The 20,469-nt window shown below is 32.6% G+C and overlaps 2 protein-coding genes across 5 annotated transcripts in view; one reads left to right on the forward strand and one right to left on the reverse strand.

Annotated features, from left to right (window-relative positions):
- ZnT63C (solute carrier family 30 member 1) overlaps window positions 1-5,807 on the forward strand; it is a 32,506-nt gene extending 26,699 nt beyond the window's left edge. The window contains exons 9-10 of one of the 3 annotated variants that reach the window (XM_073086100.1): window positions 3,318-3,457; window positions 4,408-5,807. In XM_073086100.1, coding sequence (XP_072942201.1) covers window positions 3,318-3,457; window positions 4,408-4,453 — 186 coding nt within the window. In that variant the 3' untranslated portion in view covers window positions 4,454-5,807. Of the gene's footprint in view, window positions 1-276; window positions 505-3,317; window positions 3,458-4,407 lie in introns of those variants that run through there. The other 2 variants (XM_073086102.1, XM_073086103.1) reach the window with 2 other exon arrangements.
- Window positions 5,808-10,445: 4,638 nt separating this feature from the next.
- Window positions 10,446-15,589, reverse strand: LOC140751966 (glutamate receptor ionotropic, delta-1-like). 2 transcript variants are annotated; one of them, XM_073086104.1, is made up of 6 exons: window positions 15,470-15,589; window positions 14,546-14,724; window positions 14,113-14,306; window positions 13,253-13,545; window positions 12,927-13,110; window positions 10,446-12,510 (listed from the first exon to the last, which is right to left on the reverse strand). In XM_073086104.1, exons 2-6 carry the CDS (start codon window positions 14,592-14,594, stop codon window positions 12,232-12,234), a joined length of 999 nt encoding a protein of 332 aa, XP_072942205.1. In that variant the 5' UTR covers window positions 14,595-14,724; window positions 15,470-15,589; the 3' UTR covers window positions 10,446-12,231. The 2 variants fall into 2 exon arrangements, with proteins under 2 accessions (XP_072942205.1, XP_072942206.1); XM_073086105.1 differs by lacking the exons at window positions 14,546-14,724; window positions 15,470-15,589 and adding an exon at window positions 14,379-14,539.
- Between the last annotated feature and the right edge of the window lie 4,880 nt (window positions 15,590-20,469).

Below are 20,469 nucleotides of genomic sequence, written 5' to 3' on the forward strand. Positions count from 1 at the left end.
TCTTCTGTTGACGTTCCTAACAATAGTATCATGTCTCGGGTATAATAAAGTAGTTTTCCATAATACGTTTTTCGTCATATAACTTATGAAAGCCCCGTCAAAATCGGTCCATTATTTTTCAAATCTCATTTGTTTAAATAAAATAAAATAATAATACAATTTTGATAAAAACCTTTAATTTATGGAGCAACTTTTTTTTAACTGCCTAAAAATATGCACAAAGCTGTTTTTTTTTTATTTTTATTTTAGGCAAATTTCATTTGTTTTCATTTACAGTTTTACAGTTTAGACACAATAGGGGTACGATAATCATTTTCAAGGAGACTCAAGTGTTCATCGAAGATGTAAGATCAATGGCGTCCAGTGTGATTTCGAAGACTTTACCATGACTGCGTCCACGTACAAATTTGTATGGCGTTCCTATAAAATAATTATGTTAAAATAATTCAATCGAGAATCATGATAGGTATTATATTGTTATATTAATTGTTAAAATAAATTAAAAATCGTAAAATATTTTTTAAACGCTTTTTAATTTTTATTCTACATAGCTTATAGAGTATTATAGGTACACTACAGTTTACACAAGTAACTATAGTATAACATAAAATAACTATAGTTACATACTGCAGGACGCTTGTGACTCTCATTCAGGCGTTACAGAATACAGATCATGCAAAAACAAGATATATTTAATTACACATAAAGGAACGTGCTCATAATATAGGCTTCCTCTAAAGGGAAGTTTTAACGTTTATAGTCTGAATTTCCAAATAGTATTTTATGACATAATTATTTCATTGCATGTGATGTGGATATAGTGGAAGGTAACTAAATGACTAAATAAAAAATAAATAGATCATTAAAACTGTGGTATAATAGCATTTGCTACCAGCCAAGCGTGAGGATGTTAAAAAAAATGAAGTTAAAAATTAATTTAAAAAAATTATTTATTAAGTGCAACCACAAGAGTGCGGTGAATTTGCAATATTTTAATTTGTGGAAGCCTATATTATAGCAGATTTCTAAGGACTAATGAGTACTGGTATACCGCATGATGTATTAGCACCTTTAGTGTTATAATATTTTCACGTACAGTAATATTGTATGTATAATGTGTACACTTCTTAACAACTCCATAGCATATATCACTGTCCTTGATATATCACGGATACAAGAAGAGAATAGCGTTAAGCGTAGTTATACAATGAAGGAAACTAGATATGAAATAATTATTTGTACAAAAATATTTATTTCAAATGTTCGAACTGCGCGATACTTTAAACATTATTACCGATACCAAATTCGAATATAAATATTGAAATTATGTTATTATTTTCATACACTTTCAACACACTAATAAGATGGAGGAATGGGAGGTAAGCAACATATCCTATTCCATTCTAGCTTTCCCTAAATGAATATAAAAATATTAATATGCCTAAATTGTCAATATTATATATTTTCATAACCAAAACTATGAGTAATTCCGCAGTATTCAAAATATAAGTACCGCACAACACACACTCATTCACGGCATAATATTTTCTAGATATTTTAGATGTTATAAGTGACGGCATAGTCACAGTGCATGCCATTCGAAATGCCATGAAAACTGCATTACGAGGTCCGAAAGTTTGAAAAGGTAATGAAATATACTGTTATGTTGTTTGATGGGTTTGTGAAAGTCGTATGATATAATCGTAATGCTTTGTATGAAACGGGGGATCAATTTTGGCGTCACCTAGGGTCATTAGGATTCATACTCGTGTAGCGTAAAATAAATATAGCAAATTGAAATATAGATATCGTAGCGTTAAATCATTGGATCATAGTCATTCGCAGTCATGGTTTTCAAAGTGTAAGTGATTCATAATATAGAAAGCATTAAAATGTGGTACACATTTCCCATCTGGATTTCATTGTGATACGGCTTAGCAGATTAGCTACTTTTAGCGTCGGCGATTCGCATTTTCGCGACTGATTGCTGCATAATGCTTTGGCGACTTGCTACGTGCGTTTTAGCGACTTCGTACGAACGGCGCTCGAACGTATTCGGGATGTAGCGCTTGATCGCTGCATTTAGCGTTTGAAAAGCAGCTTGATCGTTGATCGCTGATGCTAAAAGTATCAAGTTTGCTGATGCCCCTAGGATAGTGTTACTGTAAAACAGCTTTTAGGATATAGTAATGCAATATTATTATGTTCTGTTCCTCGGACGTTGTATGTTTTGTGTAACGTTGATTTTACGGGCGTTACGTGTCTCAGTATCTAATGAGATTCATATTGCTTTAAAATGAAACTAAATCTAGTTTGGTAAAATTAAAGAAGTTAATAATAGTACAATTTAACCAATTTAATTTTCAATGACGATTACTTTGGACCAATCCTTTTTAATTTGCCACAATTGTAACTTTATGACAAGTGAATTTATAAAATTGACGTTAACTGATATCTGTATTCGTATCATGGGATAAAGATGTACATATACATATTATATAACTATTTAAATTAAATAAATAGAATTGATAGTTTCGTTTTAAAGCAAAGTGATTATTTTGGTGCTGAGGCCAAAAGTGAAACAAAGATATTATATATGACTAGATGAACCATAAGATTTATCTATAGCCGTACAATGTGCACGTGCACGTGTACGTATAAAGGGCGCAATAATCCTTTGCCTATTTGTGATTGTACACATTGTAAAGATCAACATATTTTCGTCGTGTTTGTCGTTTATGGTGTTTACGCATATATAATATCTTATAGGTAATTTAAAAAAATCCGTAGAATGATAAATAATACTACCCTACAACTATATTTCTTTATGTTTTACCTAAAACATCTTAAATTAATGTATATTTATATGTTAGTTGTAACACTTTCTACAAGACGTTTGTTAAATTTATTGTTATAAGTGGGAATAAGTATTTTAGTATAACTGCGCGTATACAAAGTACGTAAGAAAAAATATTAAACGGTATTTTCTATTAATATTATGTAGTATTGTTTATTATTCTATAACAATAGAACATTGATTTAGTAATAAATGGACGCCGAGTGTAAACTGTTAAAAATAATGTTAAAAGAGGAAGAAATACTCTTACTATGAAATTTACATATAAAATCACGTTAAATTTGTTTATTAATGTAAATATACATTTACTACGCAAACCGGTAGTGTAGTAATCGATGCTCCATTCTATCACTTGTAACACTTTCAGTTGTGATGTTTGTGCGAACTCGAAGTCCATTTATAGGTCAATGTGATAGGTGAAACGTATACATAAGAAGTGAGAGCGTGGCGTTGGTTCCAGAAGCAAAGCACGCCGTCGCCGTCGATGACGCCGTACCTGTGCCGGCAGCGCAACATGGGCTCGCGCGCGGAGTCCGTCAACTCCAACATCGGCAACCAGGGGAACAACTCCGCTAGGAACCTCGACGCTTTGGAGTGCGGGTGAGCATATTTTTGCCTTGTGGGGGGGTCACAATTATTTGATGAACATTATCATCACATATTTTTGCTGTCTGTTAATGTCAGGTATTTTTGCTAATGTGCCCATAGTCATATGTTTATGCTCGTGAGTATACATACGAATAACATTAGCAAAGGAGCCATATCGTATTATTATATCATGTTAATACAATAATTTGTCTTGTATTATGAAAGGTTTTTATCTTCACATAGCAAAGAGTAGTTCACTGCCGACTAAAGAATTATGTAATAAAGCCACAAAACCTAAGATTGAGTTTCTCGTGTAAATATGACCCTATACTCTTTAACTGGAAAAACAGCAGTTTTTGCCTGACGAAGAAATAGGATAATTTGCACAATTATAATATTAAGTAAGAAATGGAGACATATTTTTCACTACTAGTTAGCAGTCTTCAGGAGAAACAGCGCGCCTGTGGTCGACATGTGGTAGGAATTTTATTTTATCTTATCTGAGTTTGGTTACAGACGTCCATGGGTGACAGTAGCCACTTTCCATCAGGTGGACTGCATGCTTGTCTGTTATTCCTCTATTATAAATAATTGTTAAATCATAGATAAAATAATACTTTTGAAGGTGGTAGAACCCTTTGTGGTTCGACTCCGGCGGCACCACCGCCACACCTATTTCTACCTAATAACAGCAGTGTTAGGCGCTGCTATGTTCCGGTTTGAACAGTAAGGTGAGGTAAGGGAGACAGACTTTTCCGAGGCGTTCCAGCTTAGTCCTCAGGGGTAGCGGCGCATCTGTGGCCGACTTCAGGTAGGAATATCTAATCCTATCTGGGGTTGATTACAGATGTCCATGGGCGGCAGTAGCCACTTACCATCAGGTGGACTGAATGCTCGTCTGCTACTCTTATATTATAAAAACATATATATATTAATAATGTTATTGTAAATGTCAATTTCAGGTCCCTGCTGCCCTCGCCAATGAACGAAGCGCGGTTAGGCGTGTGACAGACGGCCGTCGGATAATCCGTTACACATTAGATGTGAACTGAACTGTGCTGTGTCAAGTAAACATTAGTTCAAACTGTTATTGGAATGTTCTTACAGTGAGACGTGGATATGCGTTGTCAACTTTATACCTGGTTTGGTGGGAGTGGGGGTACTAAGAGACGACTTTTTAACTTAAACTGATTCGGTACATTTTTTTCAGAAACATTTTTGATACCACGTGGATACTAATACATCTATACAAATAAAAAGTCGAAGCGTCTGTCTGTAATTTCAAAATAACGGTAATTGTTTCAAAATTATTCGTATTCACATAAATACGAATTTTAAAAATGTTACTTTAAGGTCTAATTTCAAAATTTTTGGGACTTTCACTGAAATCGCCATGATTTTAGGCCACATCAGGGACTTTGCAACTTTTCTTTGTTCCCCTCTCTAATCGTCCCATACAATAACCGTCATACTTCCTTTCCGAGGGAACACGTTTGTTTTAAAGTGCATGCAATCTAAACAGGTAGTATTTCCAAAGAATTTATCTAAAAAGCTACTTATGTCCCGTATGAAGTACGTTGTGTCGTATCTTATCAAAATGTGTTAAGTGGTTATACTTAACATCTATAATATAACTGGTTTATCGTTTTTATGTAACTACAACCCGATATTGTCGTACAAAGGACATCATATAAATATTTATTATATAAAAGCAAAACCAAGAAAAAAGAAACAAATTATGTTTGGCGAAAAATTGCTTTTTTATTAAATAAATCTTACGTGTTAATTAACAAAATAATTTCCATCATGTTTTTAAGTGAGCAAAATGTATGAGGTTATGTTAGAAAATGAAGGAAATTATTTTATGAATTAGTATGTAAGATTGTAAGATATCCTGATTGTCGTCAGCAAACATAATATTGCTTACATTTCAGTTTACATATATATAATATACATGTATAGTGGTGAGCCTGAAATGTAGAGGCTTGATCATATGTGTAAACACTGTTACACTGAGAAATTGACATATTTAAAGTTGAACTATTGTTTACTTAGCATTGAATAATGTAACATACTTAGTTACTAGCCATAATAATATAAATAAGTATGAGATATTTCATACGTGAATCGGCTATCTTCAAAATGAGGTAATTCTATGGTATTTGTACCGTCTATAAATATAGGACATTGCAAGATAATGTAGGTACTAGTATTTTACATCTTGCCCACTAAGCTGAGTTTAATGGCGTATCAAATCAAATTAATTCCAAATGTTTTGTTAAATGTTTTTGAAAATTTTTTTCAACGTGAGAACTGTACCACCGTAAGGTGTGTAAGCGTTCATCAATAATTTTCCAATTTCGATTCAGAATTACAAGGGTCCAAACCATTGGCCTAAAAAGCATTAGCCAGTTTGCATCATATCCAATATGGCTATTCTGGTTTGAACGGGTTCATTAATAATTTTTATTTTTTTTTCATATTTTTTCTGGAATTTGAACATAGACCTTATTTAACTTATACAATAATAGCCTAGTGGTAGGATTTCGGTAATCAGATTTTATTATAATTAAAATATTATTACTCTATAGTGAATTCATTATTTTAAACTCAACATTATTACTATTACATTTAAATAACTCGCGAAAATATTTCGAACTTGAACATTCGACGAATCAGCCCTTGAATAGTCTGGTGCGTTTAACCCTTTTCAAGAAGGGGTCGATACCCAGCAATGGAAAAGTAATGGATTTATTTGATTCAGTTAAATCGGACTTTAGTTTAAATGCAATGGTATTATATAATTCTACAAAATTAGTTTAGGGTGCGCCTAATGTTTTAATTAAAACAGGATTAGAAGTATACCTCCAGATAATCATTTTTGCGAAATAACCATAAAAAATAAATATGTATATAACTATTTATATAATATTATTCTTCTATCGCGCCAATGATCACCTACTTGTATGGTTACTTTTGTTAAAAACATCACTTTTCTCTTATATCAGTACCCTTAGTATGAGTTTTTACGTTATTGCAAAAATAACTGTTTTGGTATTTGTTTACGTATTTGCCCCTACATTTCCAATCAGCACCCCTAGCGTTTGTATCAGAATTGATTGGAAATATATGGGAAATACGTAAACAAAAACAAAAACAGACATTTTTGTCAAAACTCATACTACTCTTAGTTACGTAAATACTGATAAGTTACGTGACAATCGCACAAAATAAAGTTCTATCATACGGTGACCCTAGCTCCGATTTTACCACAACTAACATTAATATTAGTATTTCATTACGAAAAAACATTATATTTTAGCGTTACATAATTACCTCAAGTTGGTCAAGAGCTGCGATAGAAAAGTATAAATTATTTAATTCAAAACAAATATATAATAATATTACAAATTAAATTCGAATCGTATAATAGAGAGCTCGATTGCGATTACGATGTGTTCTTAGTGGTAAGTCTTTCAACTAATGTGTAATGGTAATACGAAAATAAGTTGTTGACGGTGTTGCTATGTTAGTACGATGGGATGGTGAAGCGTTCTGTCGAATAATTGTTAAGTAGGTAAGGGTTGATATTTAGCGGCGTAGTACGAAGGGTTAAAGGGTTAAGTTTTAATGGCAAATTTTATTGGTTACCTATGTCAATTTAAAATGACGAGTTTTCGACGATTCGAATTATATAATGTATCAAGTTATTTACTGTCTGGTAAATTACATATAGGTGGGACTTTATGACTAATAGGGAGAATACTAGTAAGAATGTCAAAAACTTTGACACAATTCTCCCATAGTTTTTTTAAAACTCTTCCGTTACTTTTTATTATTAAATAATTCAGTTGCATAATATTAGAATTACATTTTCTATCATTCATTCATCTGAAGAATCGACGAATGCAAGAATAGTATCTTTTATTTTAGTTGTAAGCGCACAAGCAGAGTTTGCATTTAATTTGTGATAATGTAAGCATACATTATTACTGTAGAGATTTGTTATATAAAATGGTAAGTAATGTTGAAATCATTCCCTGAAATGAAGTTTGTTAGATTGTCCTGTACACAAGAGAAATTTTCATATAAAATACGAGTAAAATCATTACATTTGCTTCATTCGATAAAAATTAAGCAATCTTATTGGTGGATTTGACACTCATTCAAATCTTTATTGAAAAAGCATTTTAGTTCAATCATGACTGACTTGACTGATCCCTTCCTATATCCCATTGCTGGACAAGTTATAATTTTATAATATTCGAATATTACACTTAATCCTTCGTCCTACGCCGTTATAGAAACAAATTGTTATAGAAATCCTCTATTTCTTAAATTGCACATTGTATATAGTTGTTCATAAGTTAATGCAATTTTCGTATACACTTTACGAGCGTACCAGTCGATATGTGACAACAATTGTTTAAATAGATTTTTGGCAAATTGAACAGTTGAAAAACATAGTGTCTCTAATGAGTTTAGCAATAAGACCGACTGGAATTTCGAATTTACATACATTTACGTTTAGTTCTACGACTAGCATGTAATATTTAATACAATGTACAAGTACAATAAAATGCATTAGCAGTTTTAAATAGTACGCACCGTTTGATCCACCCTAATGTCCCACGCATTGACCTTTTACACACAGACAGTGTTACACTTTTGTAGAGAACAAAGCGTCCTTCGTAAGACAAATTTGTTTAGCTATTTTCAGCATAATATTAATAATTTGAGTAGCCATCTATTTGAATAATAAACGGCCAAGCAGTGTCTTATCAATATTTTATCTCAGTCCATCATTGAATTTGTGTCATTTTATTACAAAAGAAGCACTTTCATCGGGTATTAAGTGCTAAGAATAAGGAGGTTATTGTTAACAATAATTAAGGATTGGGTCATTTTGCAATGTATATTTGTATATGTTGTGGCACGTGCTTCGTGCAGTATCTTCATACGGTATTAATCACTATCTTATCTTACAATGAGTGGCAGAGTTCTAAGAACTCTTTAACTATCTGAAGAACTACTTGGAGGTATAAATAAATCTAGTTGACGAGAGGCAAAGAGTAATTTGATATTTAAGTTCTTTATAATTTTATTAACATCCTTGATTTCAAGTGCATTGCTAGATAAGCAAATTACAAGTGGATTCATTATTTATCAATATAATTGAAACATGATAAATGTTTTTGACTATTGAATGAATGTTTAATTATAACTTTAAGAAATTGTCATGTCCAATTGCAATGGATAGGGCATAAATATTCTTATATTCTATTCATTGATTTAAAAATGTGTTTAAGTTTGGTAAAGTCCAGTTGCAAAATGTATGTCCTTCATGACGTTACTATGTATACATAGTTACTCATACATAGTTTCAATATATAATGTGATCCAATGATGGTTTTTGTAGTTATTTCTCGCTCACGTTTAAGCGAGAAGTTAATAGGTATATGGCCATTTTAGAAAACATTTTTTATTGGCATTTATTATGCGTGCGGTCAAAAATACGAGAATAATATATTACTACTACTAATTTTTAATTTTGAATATGTGATTCCACCCACCGGCTTAACCATTGCTTTACTGATATTTCGCTGTATAATGTCAAAATGACTAATAAATAAAAACACAACATTGTTCAAGCGTTTATTTTAAAATCTCGTGTAAGCGACAAATCGTAAAGAGGCTTTCACACATCAAATATAATAAAGTTATAATTAATTGTACGCATGACAATTGCAATCTTAGTTTCAAATATTGCAAAAATTATACGAATAAACAAATTTACGAGTATTTGACTGTCGACATACATAATTTACCCTCTTAATTAAAATACAGCAGGTAAATGTTTTTTTTTAATTACTGTTTCTGATTTTTAATTGAAATTAGCAACATTAGTCGCATTAGTTTGTCAACCCCTGTTTTGAGTAATACAATATATTTTAACTGATTACCACTTACAAATCGACAGTGTTGAAAATGTCTTTAAAAGTAATAAAATACTTTTGGTACCCTAGAGGTCTATATACAAGTGAGTTACACGATAGAATTTTTGTTATATACGTTTTTATATCCAGAAAAATGACCGACATTTTAGACTGAAATGACGTCTCTAATTCATTATTATCGATTTTGTGTCCAATCAATTTCTAAAACCATTTTATATCTTAAAGTTTGTATTTGTACCTTGAGCGATGAAATAATTTCATTATTTTACCACTTTGCTACAATATTAAATATAATTAACAGCTAAATATATTATTATTACATTTTTATGAAAATATTAACTACAAGATCACTTAAAACTGTCAATTACAAAAGTAACAGTTTGACTGTTATAATTGAACGGGCTTTAACTTGACCGTTTTAACTGATTTGTGCAATAAATATTTATAGACCAAAAATATAGTGTGCATTTTTAGGAAGTATTGAGGATCCAAAGTTCGATTACAGATGCTCTAAACTCACCGTGATTTAGTCTAAACTAAATTGTTTCTTATACTTAAAAATTGTGATCCTTATTCGTAGTGTTAAGTAGAAACGCCAGGGATTTTAAGAGTTTAGTTAACGAATATACTATAGAAATGTGCGGGTAACACGTTGCAATAATATATAGGTAAGTAGAAAAATCACACTAGCAAAAAATCTTTCAAAAGAGTTTTGGCTCGGCAAACAAATTAATATCCCAACAATATTGCTGAAGACTTGCATGAGGCTTGTACTAATAAATAACAATTAAAGTGTAGAATAACGAGAAATATGAAGAAAATTTTACATCTGACTTAAACTAATAATGTCACAAGTATAAGAATTGCGTCCTACTGAAAATAGATTAAGGAAGAATTGGTTAAGAAGATTGTATCTATTGTACTACAATGACATGTCTGTTTTGGTTTCTCGTATGAACTTTATACATGTGAAATTAATTTCATTCTCTTTTGTATGTTATTACGAGGAAATAAATTCGATAATTTACGTTAATACTGTTAATAGTCATTGAATGCACCGAGTCAAATGATCAGATACATGCACCAAATACATTTAGCTATGTTCCAAATAAATATAGAATTTTGTAGGCGATTGTTTTCTGTTACACAATAGCGTCTGCACATTATCCGATTCTTATTAATGACAATCATGGCCCGTTATTAATAATTAATCTTTTTCCAGCTATGGATTGAAAACTAGTATGAAGAAAATGTCGAACTTCGATTGGCAAAACATGAGATAGAATAATTATTAATAATTAAAGTTAGACCGATATTGGACCAGGTCAGATAATATGTAGACGTTTTAAGAAATAATATAATTTATATTCGTAAACAATTAATAGTAAATTTAAGTTAGTTTCATTCTAATATTTGATAATTTGATAATATATTATAATCATAAATCTTCGCAATACTTTTTCTGTGATTACTTTCACTTCACACATTATTATCGGTGTCTTTATAATTGAAACTCAATGCGATTCATTTTTGCAACAAAGAGGAGATAAGATACCACCATTAATACGGTCTTATAAGCTTATTATTATTAGAATAATTAGCTTATCTTACTTTAGTTTCGCTCTTAATGTGCGAAAAACATTAATGTTTCTTAATAAATTTATTAGTCTCTTTTAATACAAATAATTTTATTATGTGTCATGTATTTTAGTTATAATTGTGTAGAAGTATCAAAGCATGTAATTTATAAATGTATTAACGTCTTGTTCTACTGAACGACAAGTGACCGTATCTATAAAGAGCATAGTACATTAAAAAAGTCGTGGTTATCTAATGGAACTGGGCAAATATAAGAGGCATGTGGAATTGGGAGGGTTGTTGTGGAAGATGGGACTACCACTTAATGATATATCGTTGAAATAAAGTGCGGTCTGCATTCCGAAAATAAGCCCCCCAGGTCTAAGTGCGTCATAAATCGTTTTTTAACTGTACGCCTGTCAAAGTCAAAATATTAATATGGTAGTAGTACCGGCAAAGTTAGCAACATTATCGTTTAATAACTTTTCAAGTTGTATAAAACTTACCTTTATTCTTTTTAAATTTTATTTACTTTATAAATTCAATATGAAAGTGTATACCCAACATTTAATTTAGAAGGAAAGTGGACGAGAAAATCCAATGCTGTCAATCAGATAATATTTATGACACAAACTGTACAGTTAAAAATCGAGTTACAGTCATGCTTGCAATAGTATCAAATATTTCTGCTCAATGGGTACGTATATTAAATCGTACCTAATTTATATTTATGTACAAAATTAAGATTATACAGGCATAACTTTTTGTGATTTAATTTTGGACCCATTTACTGACGTTTTGCCAAAGCATTCGTTTTTATTATTAATATTATTATATTATTCATAAAATAATCGATATTTAAAAACGCAGTAGGTGCGGTTCGTATGATTATTTTTTATTTATAATTTTTTGATTAAGGTTTGAAATAAGTTAATGCGAATGAGTCGATGATCATTATTTGAATGTTAGAACAATAATGTGGAAGTGTATTTTCACAGTTATTAAAAGTGCATATTATACCAGTGTTTCATTTATAAACTTACCCAAATAAATATAAGCTGAAAATTCTAAGAGAACTGATTAGTGGGCAATCATTTTATATCTTATAGATATATTTTTTTTACATAAACTGCTATATAAGCAATCTACAATTTTGTATAAAATTAAAGTTCGATAATGATTTTTAAATATTGACCAATTCGATATAAAAAACATAACTTTATCTTAAAAATGCAGAAATAGGTACCTACTTTAAATTGCTTCATACAAGTCTAAATTATAAAGGAGACCTGAAAGTGTGTTTATGGGAATCAGTCTGGTTTCCCCATCTCTGTTTTTGCCAACCAAGTATTGTCTTCCATTCACTACTCTTCGCTTGAACCGCACGGCTTGGTCACTTACAGTATTTTCGCTTATTTCAGTAACTTCAGTGTCATGGAGTGATAGTAAATGATTAGGAACATGATTCCTCTTTCTTATTTTATTGTTTTCAATATCCAGTGTTTGTTTCGATTTTATTTTGAAAATTATCTGAAAATAGTAAACAATCTATAGCTTGTTTTAATAAAATTTGCAATCCAAAATGGCATAGGTATTTGATAACTTTCTTGTGTACACACGGGATGCTTTTGCATTACAGTTTATATTGACACGTTACAATAAGGCTAACCGCCACTTGGCGACTATCGTCTGAGCGATTGTTACGTACCATCTTGTCCCTTAATTATGCTACTAAGCGGCTACCGCTCGGGTGTCCAATTTTTGTTTGAGCGGTACCTACATGTTTGATTTCGTTTAAAAGATTTCTCAACAGTCAATCCTCCACACGTATTTATGGATGAATAAGCTACTAAATATTTGGGGAGCAAATTTTGACAGTCGCGTTAACCTAAAGCTAATGGTAACTCAAGCGATAGATGGGCGTTCAGCCTGCTAGCCGTCCTTACCTCTAAAATGAAAACAATAAAGGCCAGTAAAACACCCGTCCCGAAGACACCGTAAATGTTCGTAAGACTGTTAGAATTTATTGTTTGATTTGTTATGAATTTTACATTCCTGCACACATTTGGACGTACCAGGTACCTTCTTTTAAGCGCGTGTAAAATACCGGTATTATGAAGTTTGGATATGCTGCAAAATTAAAAATTATATTGTTTCTCTTTTCGATTAACAATAATAATAAAAAACGTCGTAAACATTACAATCTGTTAATTCATAAACATTAAATTCTGTTATTTGAAACTATTTCAAGGTAAGAATAATAAAAACTTACACTTTGTCAAATAACTTGTTCAGAGTCGTATTTGCAGGATATGCGAACGCCCTTGGATTTTCCATAAAATGTCTTGGCGAGACCACTACGTCACAACTATCAACATCCGTATAACCCATGACTTGGTTTTCTTTGTAATTCTTGTACAAGTAAGACCACAAAATAGGGACTTCATCAAGAATGACGTAGTTGTTTTGAAGATAATATTTATAAATGTCTAAGCGCTTATAGGGATTAAAGAACTTTACTTTTCCCCTTTGGATCATATCTCCAACTGTATTGATGTATTTTTTCTGTAAAAATATGATAATTATGTAACAATGAAATTATTATATGGTGTATGGTGTTTTGCAAAATTGTATACGAAGAGTAGTATAGTCCGCGCCAAACTGCTAGTCCGCTCTGAGGTTGTTGCGCACGACTAGAAACAGATACCTATTCAGTAGCAACGTAAGAGCATACTAAATTACTAACGCAACTATGTACCCGTGGGCAAGAACGGGTAGCGGACGGGAGCCTGAAGGGGTTCAGCGCTATCTTCGTCCCGTAAATATCTATAATTTTCTAGTCGAAGGTACTCGTCTCTATATTCGGAGCGGACTAGCAGTTTGGCGCGGATTATAACCGACTACGTCGAGGCGCCGCTTCTAATAAGTCTGGTGTTGTTTTTATTATAAGAATATTTTTATTATTACATTTAATGTAGGCATGGAATCAAAAAGCAAAACATCTTAAGGAAGTGGCGAATTATGTTTTAGGCCAAACTAGGACACTGGTCAGGAACCGAAATTAACGTTTCTGCTGCAGAAACCAATTTCATTCGATGACTAAAAAGTTTGAAACCAAAATACATAATTTACCCTTTTCACTAAAAGGTCCACTGATCCACCTTTGTAAGTCGCCCACGATACATCGTATTTGAACAAGTCCTCCAGATTTCTTATAGGAAAGTTGTCATCAACAAGAGTTAAGTTGGCAGTCATGTTCGCCGTGAAGAAGGTAGTTACTAGGATTACAAATACATACCACGTTGCTAGTATTATACGAGTCATATCTATAAATACAAAGTAAGAAATAATTATATGTATAAGTTGTTTACACACATAAATGCATTTATCTCACCCACCTCATATAGGTCACCGACACCTCAAAATAACTGCTTGGGCAATCTGTAAGCCACCCTATGTAGAATTGAGTTCCCACTCGAACTGTCTCGTGTACGTACCTAACATATACCTATCCATCTACCTTTTAACAACTTATTCTATGTTCGGTTTAAATGTAGGTACTTACTGGACTTAGGTGACTGGTTAGTATCTTGTTGAATGCAAATTCTGTACATGTACGAAATACTTGATAGGAACGTAAAACATTCTTCGTCATCATCATCATCATCAATTAACCATAACCGAAAACGTGTCAAAACCACCAAGCAAGTGGCGTACCAAAACACCGACAGCAGTAAAGCAATCCTGGTGAAAAGGGCTTTTTTAAATATAAAATTGCGCTGGAGTACACATTTGCAATCAACATAGTACCTATACATTGGCGTAGGTATGTGTGGCGATTTTTTGGGGAAATTTCAGATAACTTATTCTGTGGACGCTACATCCAGATAGGATGGCCCACCTGAGGGTCGCCACAGATGCGTTGCCGTATTGTAGGTCTGAACAATATCGTAATTCGAACAATATGGGAAGGTGGCTTTCGGGCTTGCGGGCGAAAAGTGGGTGCTCGAACCATCCAGTAAGTGACCCCAGGAAGGACGGCGGTATGTGTCAACAAATACCATCGTAAACGCCAGCTGGTGTGGGAGGATAAATTGCCCAGGAGGACAACCCGATAGGGGCATCACGCTTGGAGGACTCCGGTTGTGTTCTCTCGGAGATCCCGGGGTTCTCCAACAAACGCCGAGGACGGCCACCTGGGGTCCCTATGGTTGATGATCCCTACGGCCTCGTTACCTTTGGACGATTTCCTCCTCGTAAAGTATAAAATGCCTGAACAATATAAGCGATTTTATACACGATTGTGTTACTCGCAAAGGACCTACTACGTGGTGTCAAGAAGATGCGAATCGTAATGACCGTCTCAAATCGCGGTTATACTTTGCTCTTATGAACGCGATTTGCAATATAACTATAACTCAACCTTCAGAGAAATAAGAAACAAAGTGAAAACTGTAAGTTTATACTACATATTTTAAAGATTACTCACTCCTAACAAGAAAATGTAACCAGTTTTGAAAATTGAATTGTCACTGTCATCTATTTTCGTGTTTGAAAAATATTAAAAAATATAGTTTATAGATCATTCACGAATGAAACAATATTTCTCCGCACTTTGTCTTCCATTTCGTGTTTTTGCACATGTCGGCACTGTTCCGCGTAAATTACACCATGACAGCCATTAAACGGCTGACACATTTGTCTAAAACGTTTAAACCATTTAATGGCTTCCTTTAATTACAAGGCGGTGGCGTATACGTATACGATTTACCTACGTAGGTAAATCGATTTATTTAAGAAAAAAAACTGTTATTAAGCAGTCGTGGTGGTGCTCTAACAATGAATCTCATTATTGTAAATGAAAATAGAACTGATGACAACTTAAGTGACCACACTGTATGAGCGTAGAGTAAACTCTAATCACTGCATTTAACTTCCTAAAAGGAGCTATATGGTCATAGGTCAATCGCCAATTCTACAGTAGCAGGTATGCTGGAGCCACTAAGCATAGATAAAAATTAAACTGTTATGTCACTCACCACACAGTATAATGAAACGACTGCACCAAATACAAGCCATTTGTAGAAAAGTCTGGTCTTCTGCACATCATAGCCCACTTTACAGTATCCAGGCTATTCGAAAACTTTACTAAGTTATACTTATTTTGTTGTAGTTCATCAGTAAATACGGTAAGATATGCAGCTGCGATGTCTATTTCCTGTTGAAATTCATGAGAAAAATATCTGACTAAAATTAGTGTTGCAACGGATAGCAGTTTGGCCGGATACCGGATATCCGGCGGGACTTTGCAAAAATTAGACGAGAAGAGAGCAAGTCAACTGTATCTCACAAAGCTTTAAAATAACCCGACCTAAAAAAAAACCCTGAATGAAACACTAAATTCTGATGTAAATAAATCTATTTCCCTATCCGGGAATCGAACGAGTTTTTCTTAGAAAAAAACTAACCTGTATTAACTATTCCACCATTGAATAGTATCGCTTGTAAGGTTCAAATTCGGGGAAATAATTATGAATGAGAAACTGAACGAAAAGGCTTATATTAAAGAATATTTTTTATATCACGGCGTGCGTAAATGGACGTTTTACGCACGCTTCGCGTGCGCAAAACCCCCATTTCCGACCCCGTAATATAAAATTTTATACAACACGCGGACGAAAAATGTTTTTCTGACTCGTGTGATTGCAGTCCTCGCCTGCGGCTCGGCCTGCAAACTCACACTTGTCAGAAAAAAATTTTTCGTCCTCGTATTGTAATGTACTAATAGCACTCTGTGACCTAAACCCGCATTTTAGCCACGCATTTCTGTGTCCAAAGTAGCCGATTTTTACACCGTACGAATATTAATACACTACCCTCACAGTTGAAAAATATAAACATAGCTATGAACGTTTCATACTTTTAAATGCCATTTAAAAATTAATAGTGAGTAATGAGTATTTTGTTTTAAGCTATAATTATTTTAATATTTTATTTTGGACGTATTTATAAATGTTTTTGCCATTGTGTACATACTAAGCAATAGCATCACTATAAGACTAACTATTGGGCTTTATCGAATTTTATTGTTTGTTTTGACTGTGTTTGTTTTATTTTCGCTACACACCATAGTAGGAGATATTTAAATTAGGAATCGTTATCAAAATTAGCCATAATACTACTCCAGTAGAATCTCGACTAAGCGACCTATTTGTTGTCGTATTTGTGGCATTCAGATTATCGAATTTTGGATAATTGAGTTTATAAAGAAAAGCTATTTAAACCGATTTAGGAAGGTGATGTTTTTCGACTATATGTTTGTTACGTATGTATTTTTCATTCTTTGGCAAACTCAAACGACTTCATTAATTTTGATACGTAATTCGTCTAAATTGTGGCGATAACATAGGTTATATTTTTAGCAATCGGGTTTTTGTTTTTTATAGTAATATTTTGTTGCGATTTGGCGACTTTCCGAAATTTAAATGCACAAGTCACACAAAATGTGGCTGATCTGTAAGGGTTATTACAAAGTTACTTGTTCACGTTTCACAATCCGAACAATCGCGAATATTTATAACTAAGGTCCGGATAATCGATTTTCTACTGTATCACTAGTATTAGTTATGTATTAGTACATTATGTGATTGCTTATCATATGTTTCTTTAATATGCCTGTATGTAGCCTAAATGGCTTGATAGATTTCGACGTTGCAGAATAATTACTAAATTTTCTAAATTTCAATGGTTTTGGTTGTGTCACATTTTTATTGCTTTTTTAGTTTATAATTTTTAGTTTCAGTCATTTATAAGTTTCAAAATAATTATCATATTTTTTCATATTTCTTCACAAGTATAAGCGGGTTTATGTCACACGAGCTATAAAATAGTATACGATACTTGTGACAAAAGTAGCCTATTATCTGCACGGCGTTTAGCACCCTCGCTGCGCTCGGGCGCTAACTTCACGCCGTGCAAAAATAGGCTACTTTGGCCACGCGTATCGTAATGTACTATTTTTTACGTACATTTTCATATTAACTCTTAAATATTTTTTCCATACGTCCATTAGTTAAGGCTTATTATGAGAAATAGATTGACATAAAAATATAAATTCTGGGGGAACAAAACATGTCCTGTTCAATCGTTTGAAACATTAGGCCACAGACATTTGTTATAATATGCAAAATGTTTAAATTTATAAATGGCGGGAACTTACCTGCCAGCTGCGGGAATTTGCCTTGCGTAATATGAAATATATGAATTTAATTAAAAATGAGCCTCTTTCTTTAGTTTGTCATTTATAATTACTTCCCAGAACTTGATCATAGGATGTATCATATATATGATATAAATCATTCGAATGTAGGATGCTTAATGATTATGGACGGCGTCTTGATAGTTGATAGTGGAAATTAGAATTATTTTAAAATGTTCTATGTATTATTTTGAATTTAATATAATTCATAATACTTATGAATACTTATAAAAAATCTTTTAACCCTATAAAAGCGTAACCGTTTTTAAATAATCATTGTGTATCTCGGTTTCTTGTAGGTTGGGTATGGTATGTACCTACTAATATATTTATAATCTCTTTACATAATATGACTATAGTTTAAGGCGGTAGGTACTTACACGATCCGTTATCATTTTCATCAAAGCTCCTTCGTCGTCAGCCACCACGAGGTCGTAGGTAAAATTGAACTTTTTACTCAATGTGTTCACGATTTCAAAAGAAATCCCTTTACCAATTATTTTACCGTCCTTATCAACACGCGTCCAACTCAATGGCCAGTTCTTCAACATGAATTTATCCAGAAAATAATAATTATAAGTTACGAAATATATTGTACCGAAAATCTTGGTGTAGGCATACATTTAATAACTTTATAGGTACTTCCTTAGTAAAAAATAATAATTTATGTATAAACATCGTAGATTTGATTAATTTAAAAAATTGTTACAAGCACAAACTAATATATTTATTACCTAAGTTATATATGAGACTCTATAATAGTGATCTGCGATTGCCTTTAGTTTGGGTTCTAAAACTATAAGATAACACTAATTTGAGTCAGATTATTGATATTAATAGAAATTAATAGGGAGTTCAGCACATTTTTCGGTTTTAATAATAAAACTTAATATGTGAAGAAATATAATATTATTGGTCCTATTTAATGTAAAAATAAAAGATTGCATATATTTGCATTGCATACCTAATTTAAAAAATTATTACTTCCAACAGAAATACTTCTAATCGAATATACTTTTTAGTATTTCATTAAAATGGCTTTCTATTTATTTGTTTTTCTCATTATTTTGTATTACTAAATGTACTAGAAGCTCAGAACAACTTTCCTACTTACATTGAAAGTACCGACTTTGAAGTGTTTCCCATTAATCGTTTCTTTCGTGGCCTCATTCCTGTTAGATATTTCTTGAATAATTAGTTTCGGAGGGACATCTGGTCGTAAAATATGTTTTGTTAATTATCTTTAACTTAATCATACTCTGCACATCATATCTATACCTCAGTTTTAGTACCTACCTACCGTAGAGCAATGATACTTTACATTTTCAGTATTATTTTAGTATCATTTATAGTATTCGTATCACGGCTAAAGTCCTTATAAAACAAGTTCAGACCTTACAATCTGCTAAGTACTTGTATTTTTTTATAATATCGCAGTAGTAAATGAGGATGCAGTCCACCTCATCAGATGGACTGCATCCTCGTTTACTACTTCGATACAATGGGGATTAATGGGTGGCTGTAGCCACTTACCATCGTAACTGGCTTCTGCCACCTATTGACATCTGTAATCAACCCCTGATACGATTAGACTCCTTCCTGAGATAGGGAACGAATGTGTTGCTATTCATGTGGCCTGTGTTGGAAAGTAGGTATGTCTCTTATGTATATAACTATGTCTCCTTTACATTGCTGTTATTGGGCAGAAATATCGAACAAAGAGGGTTCTACCACCTTGTAACTGTTTTTCTTATAGGTACCTATATAATACCTATACAGAATATAATAGAATATGTAACAATATAATTACCGATGGAAGGTAATGCTTGAGTCTGCTGACATGTAATATTACAAACGCTGAGTAAAATTAGATCAATTCCCGTCATTTTCGAAATGTACCTTTCATAGTGTTACAACTTCTGACCAACGTCATGAAATGAAAGTACAAAATGTAAAGATTTTAACAGCTGTGATTAAAATAATGACCGTATAAACGGATTGCTCAAATACAAACACATTACACTACGGTTGTAGGCACTTATTATCGTAATAGATACATACCGGTGCAAATAAATTTCATATTGATTCGTTGTAGTTATAATTTATACGTCGACACTTACCTATTTTTTTTTCCACTAGTGCAAGCGTCGGTGGCGATGATGTGGTCACCATTAATATTCTATCATCAACCCATTACTCTCTCACTGCTGGGCACGGGTCTCCTCTCAGAA

The sequence above is a fragment of the Epargyreus clarus genome, unplaced genomic scaffold (genome assembly GCF_041222505.1).
Source record: "Epargyreus clarus isolate Ecla_fem2 unplaced genomic scaffold, WU_Ecla_fem_2.2 ptg000023l, whole genome shotgun sequence".
Classification (NCBI taxonomy): Eukaryota; Metazoa; Arthropoda; class Insecta; order Lepidoptera; family Hesperiidae; genus Epargyreus; species Epargyreus clarus.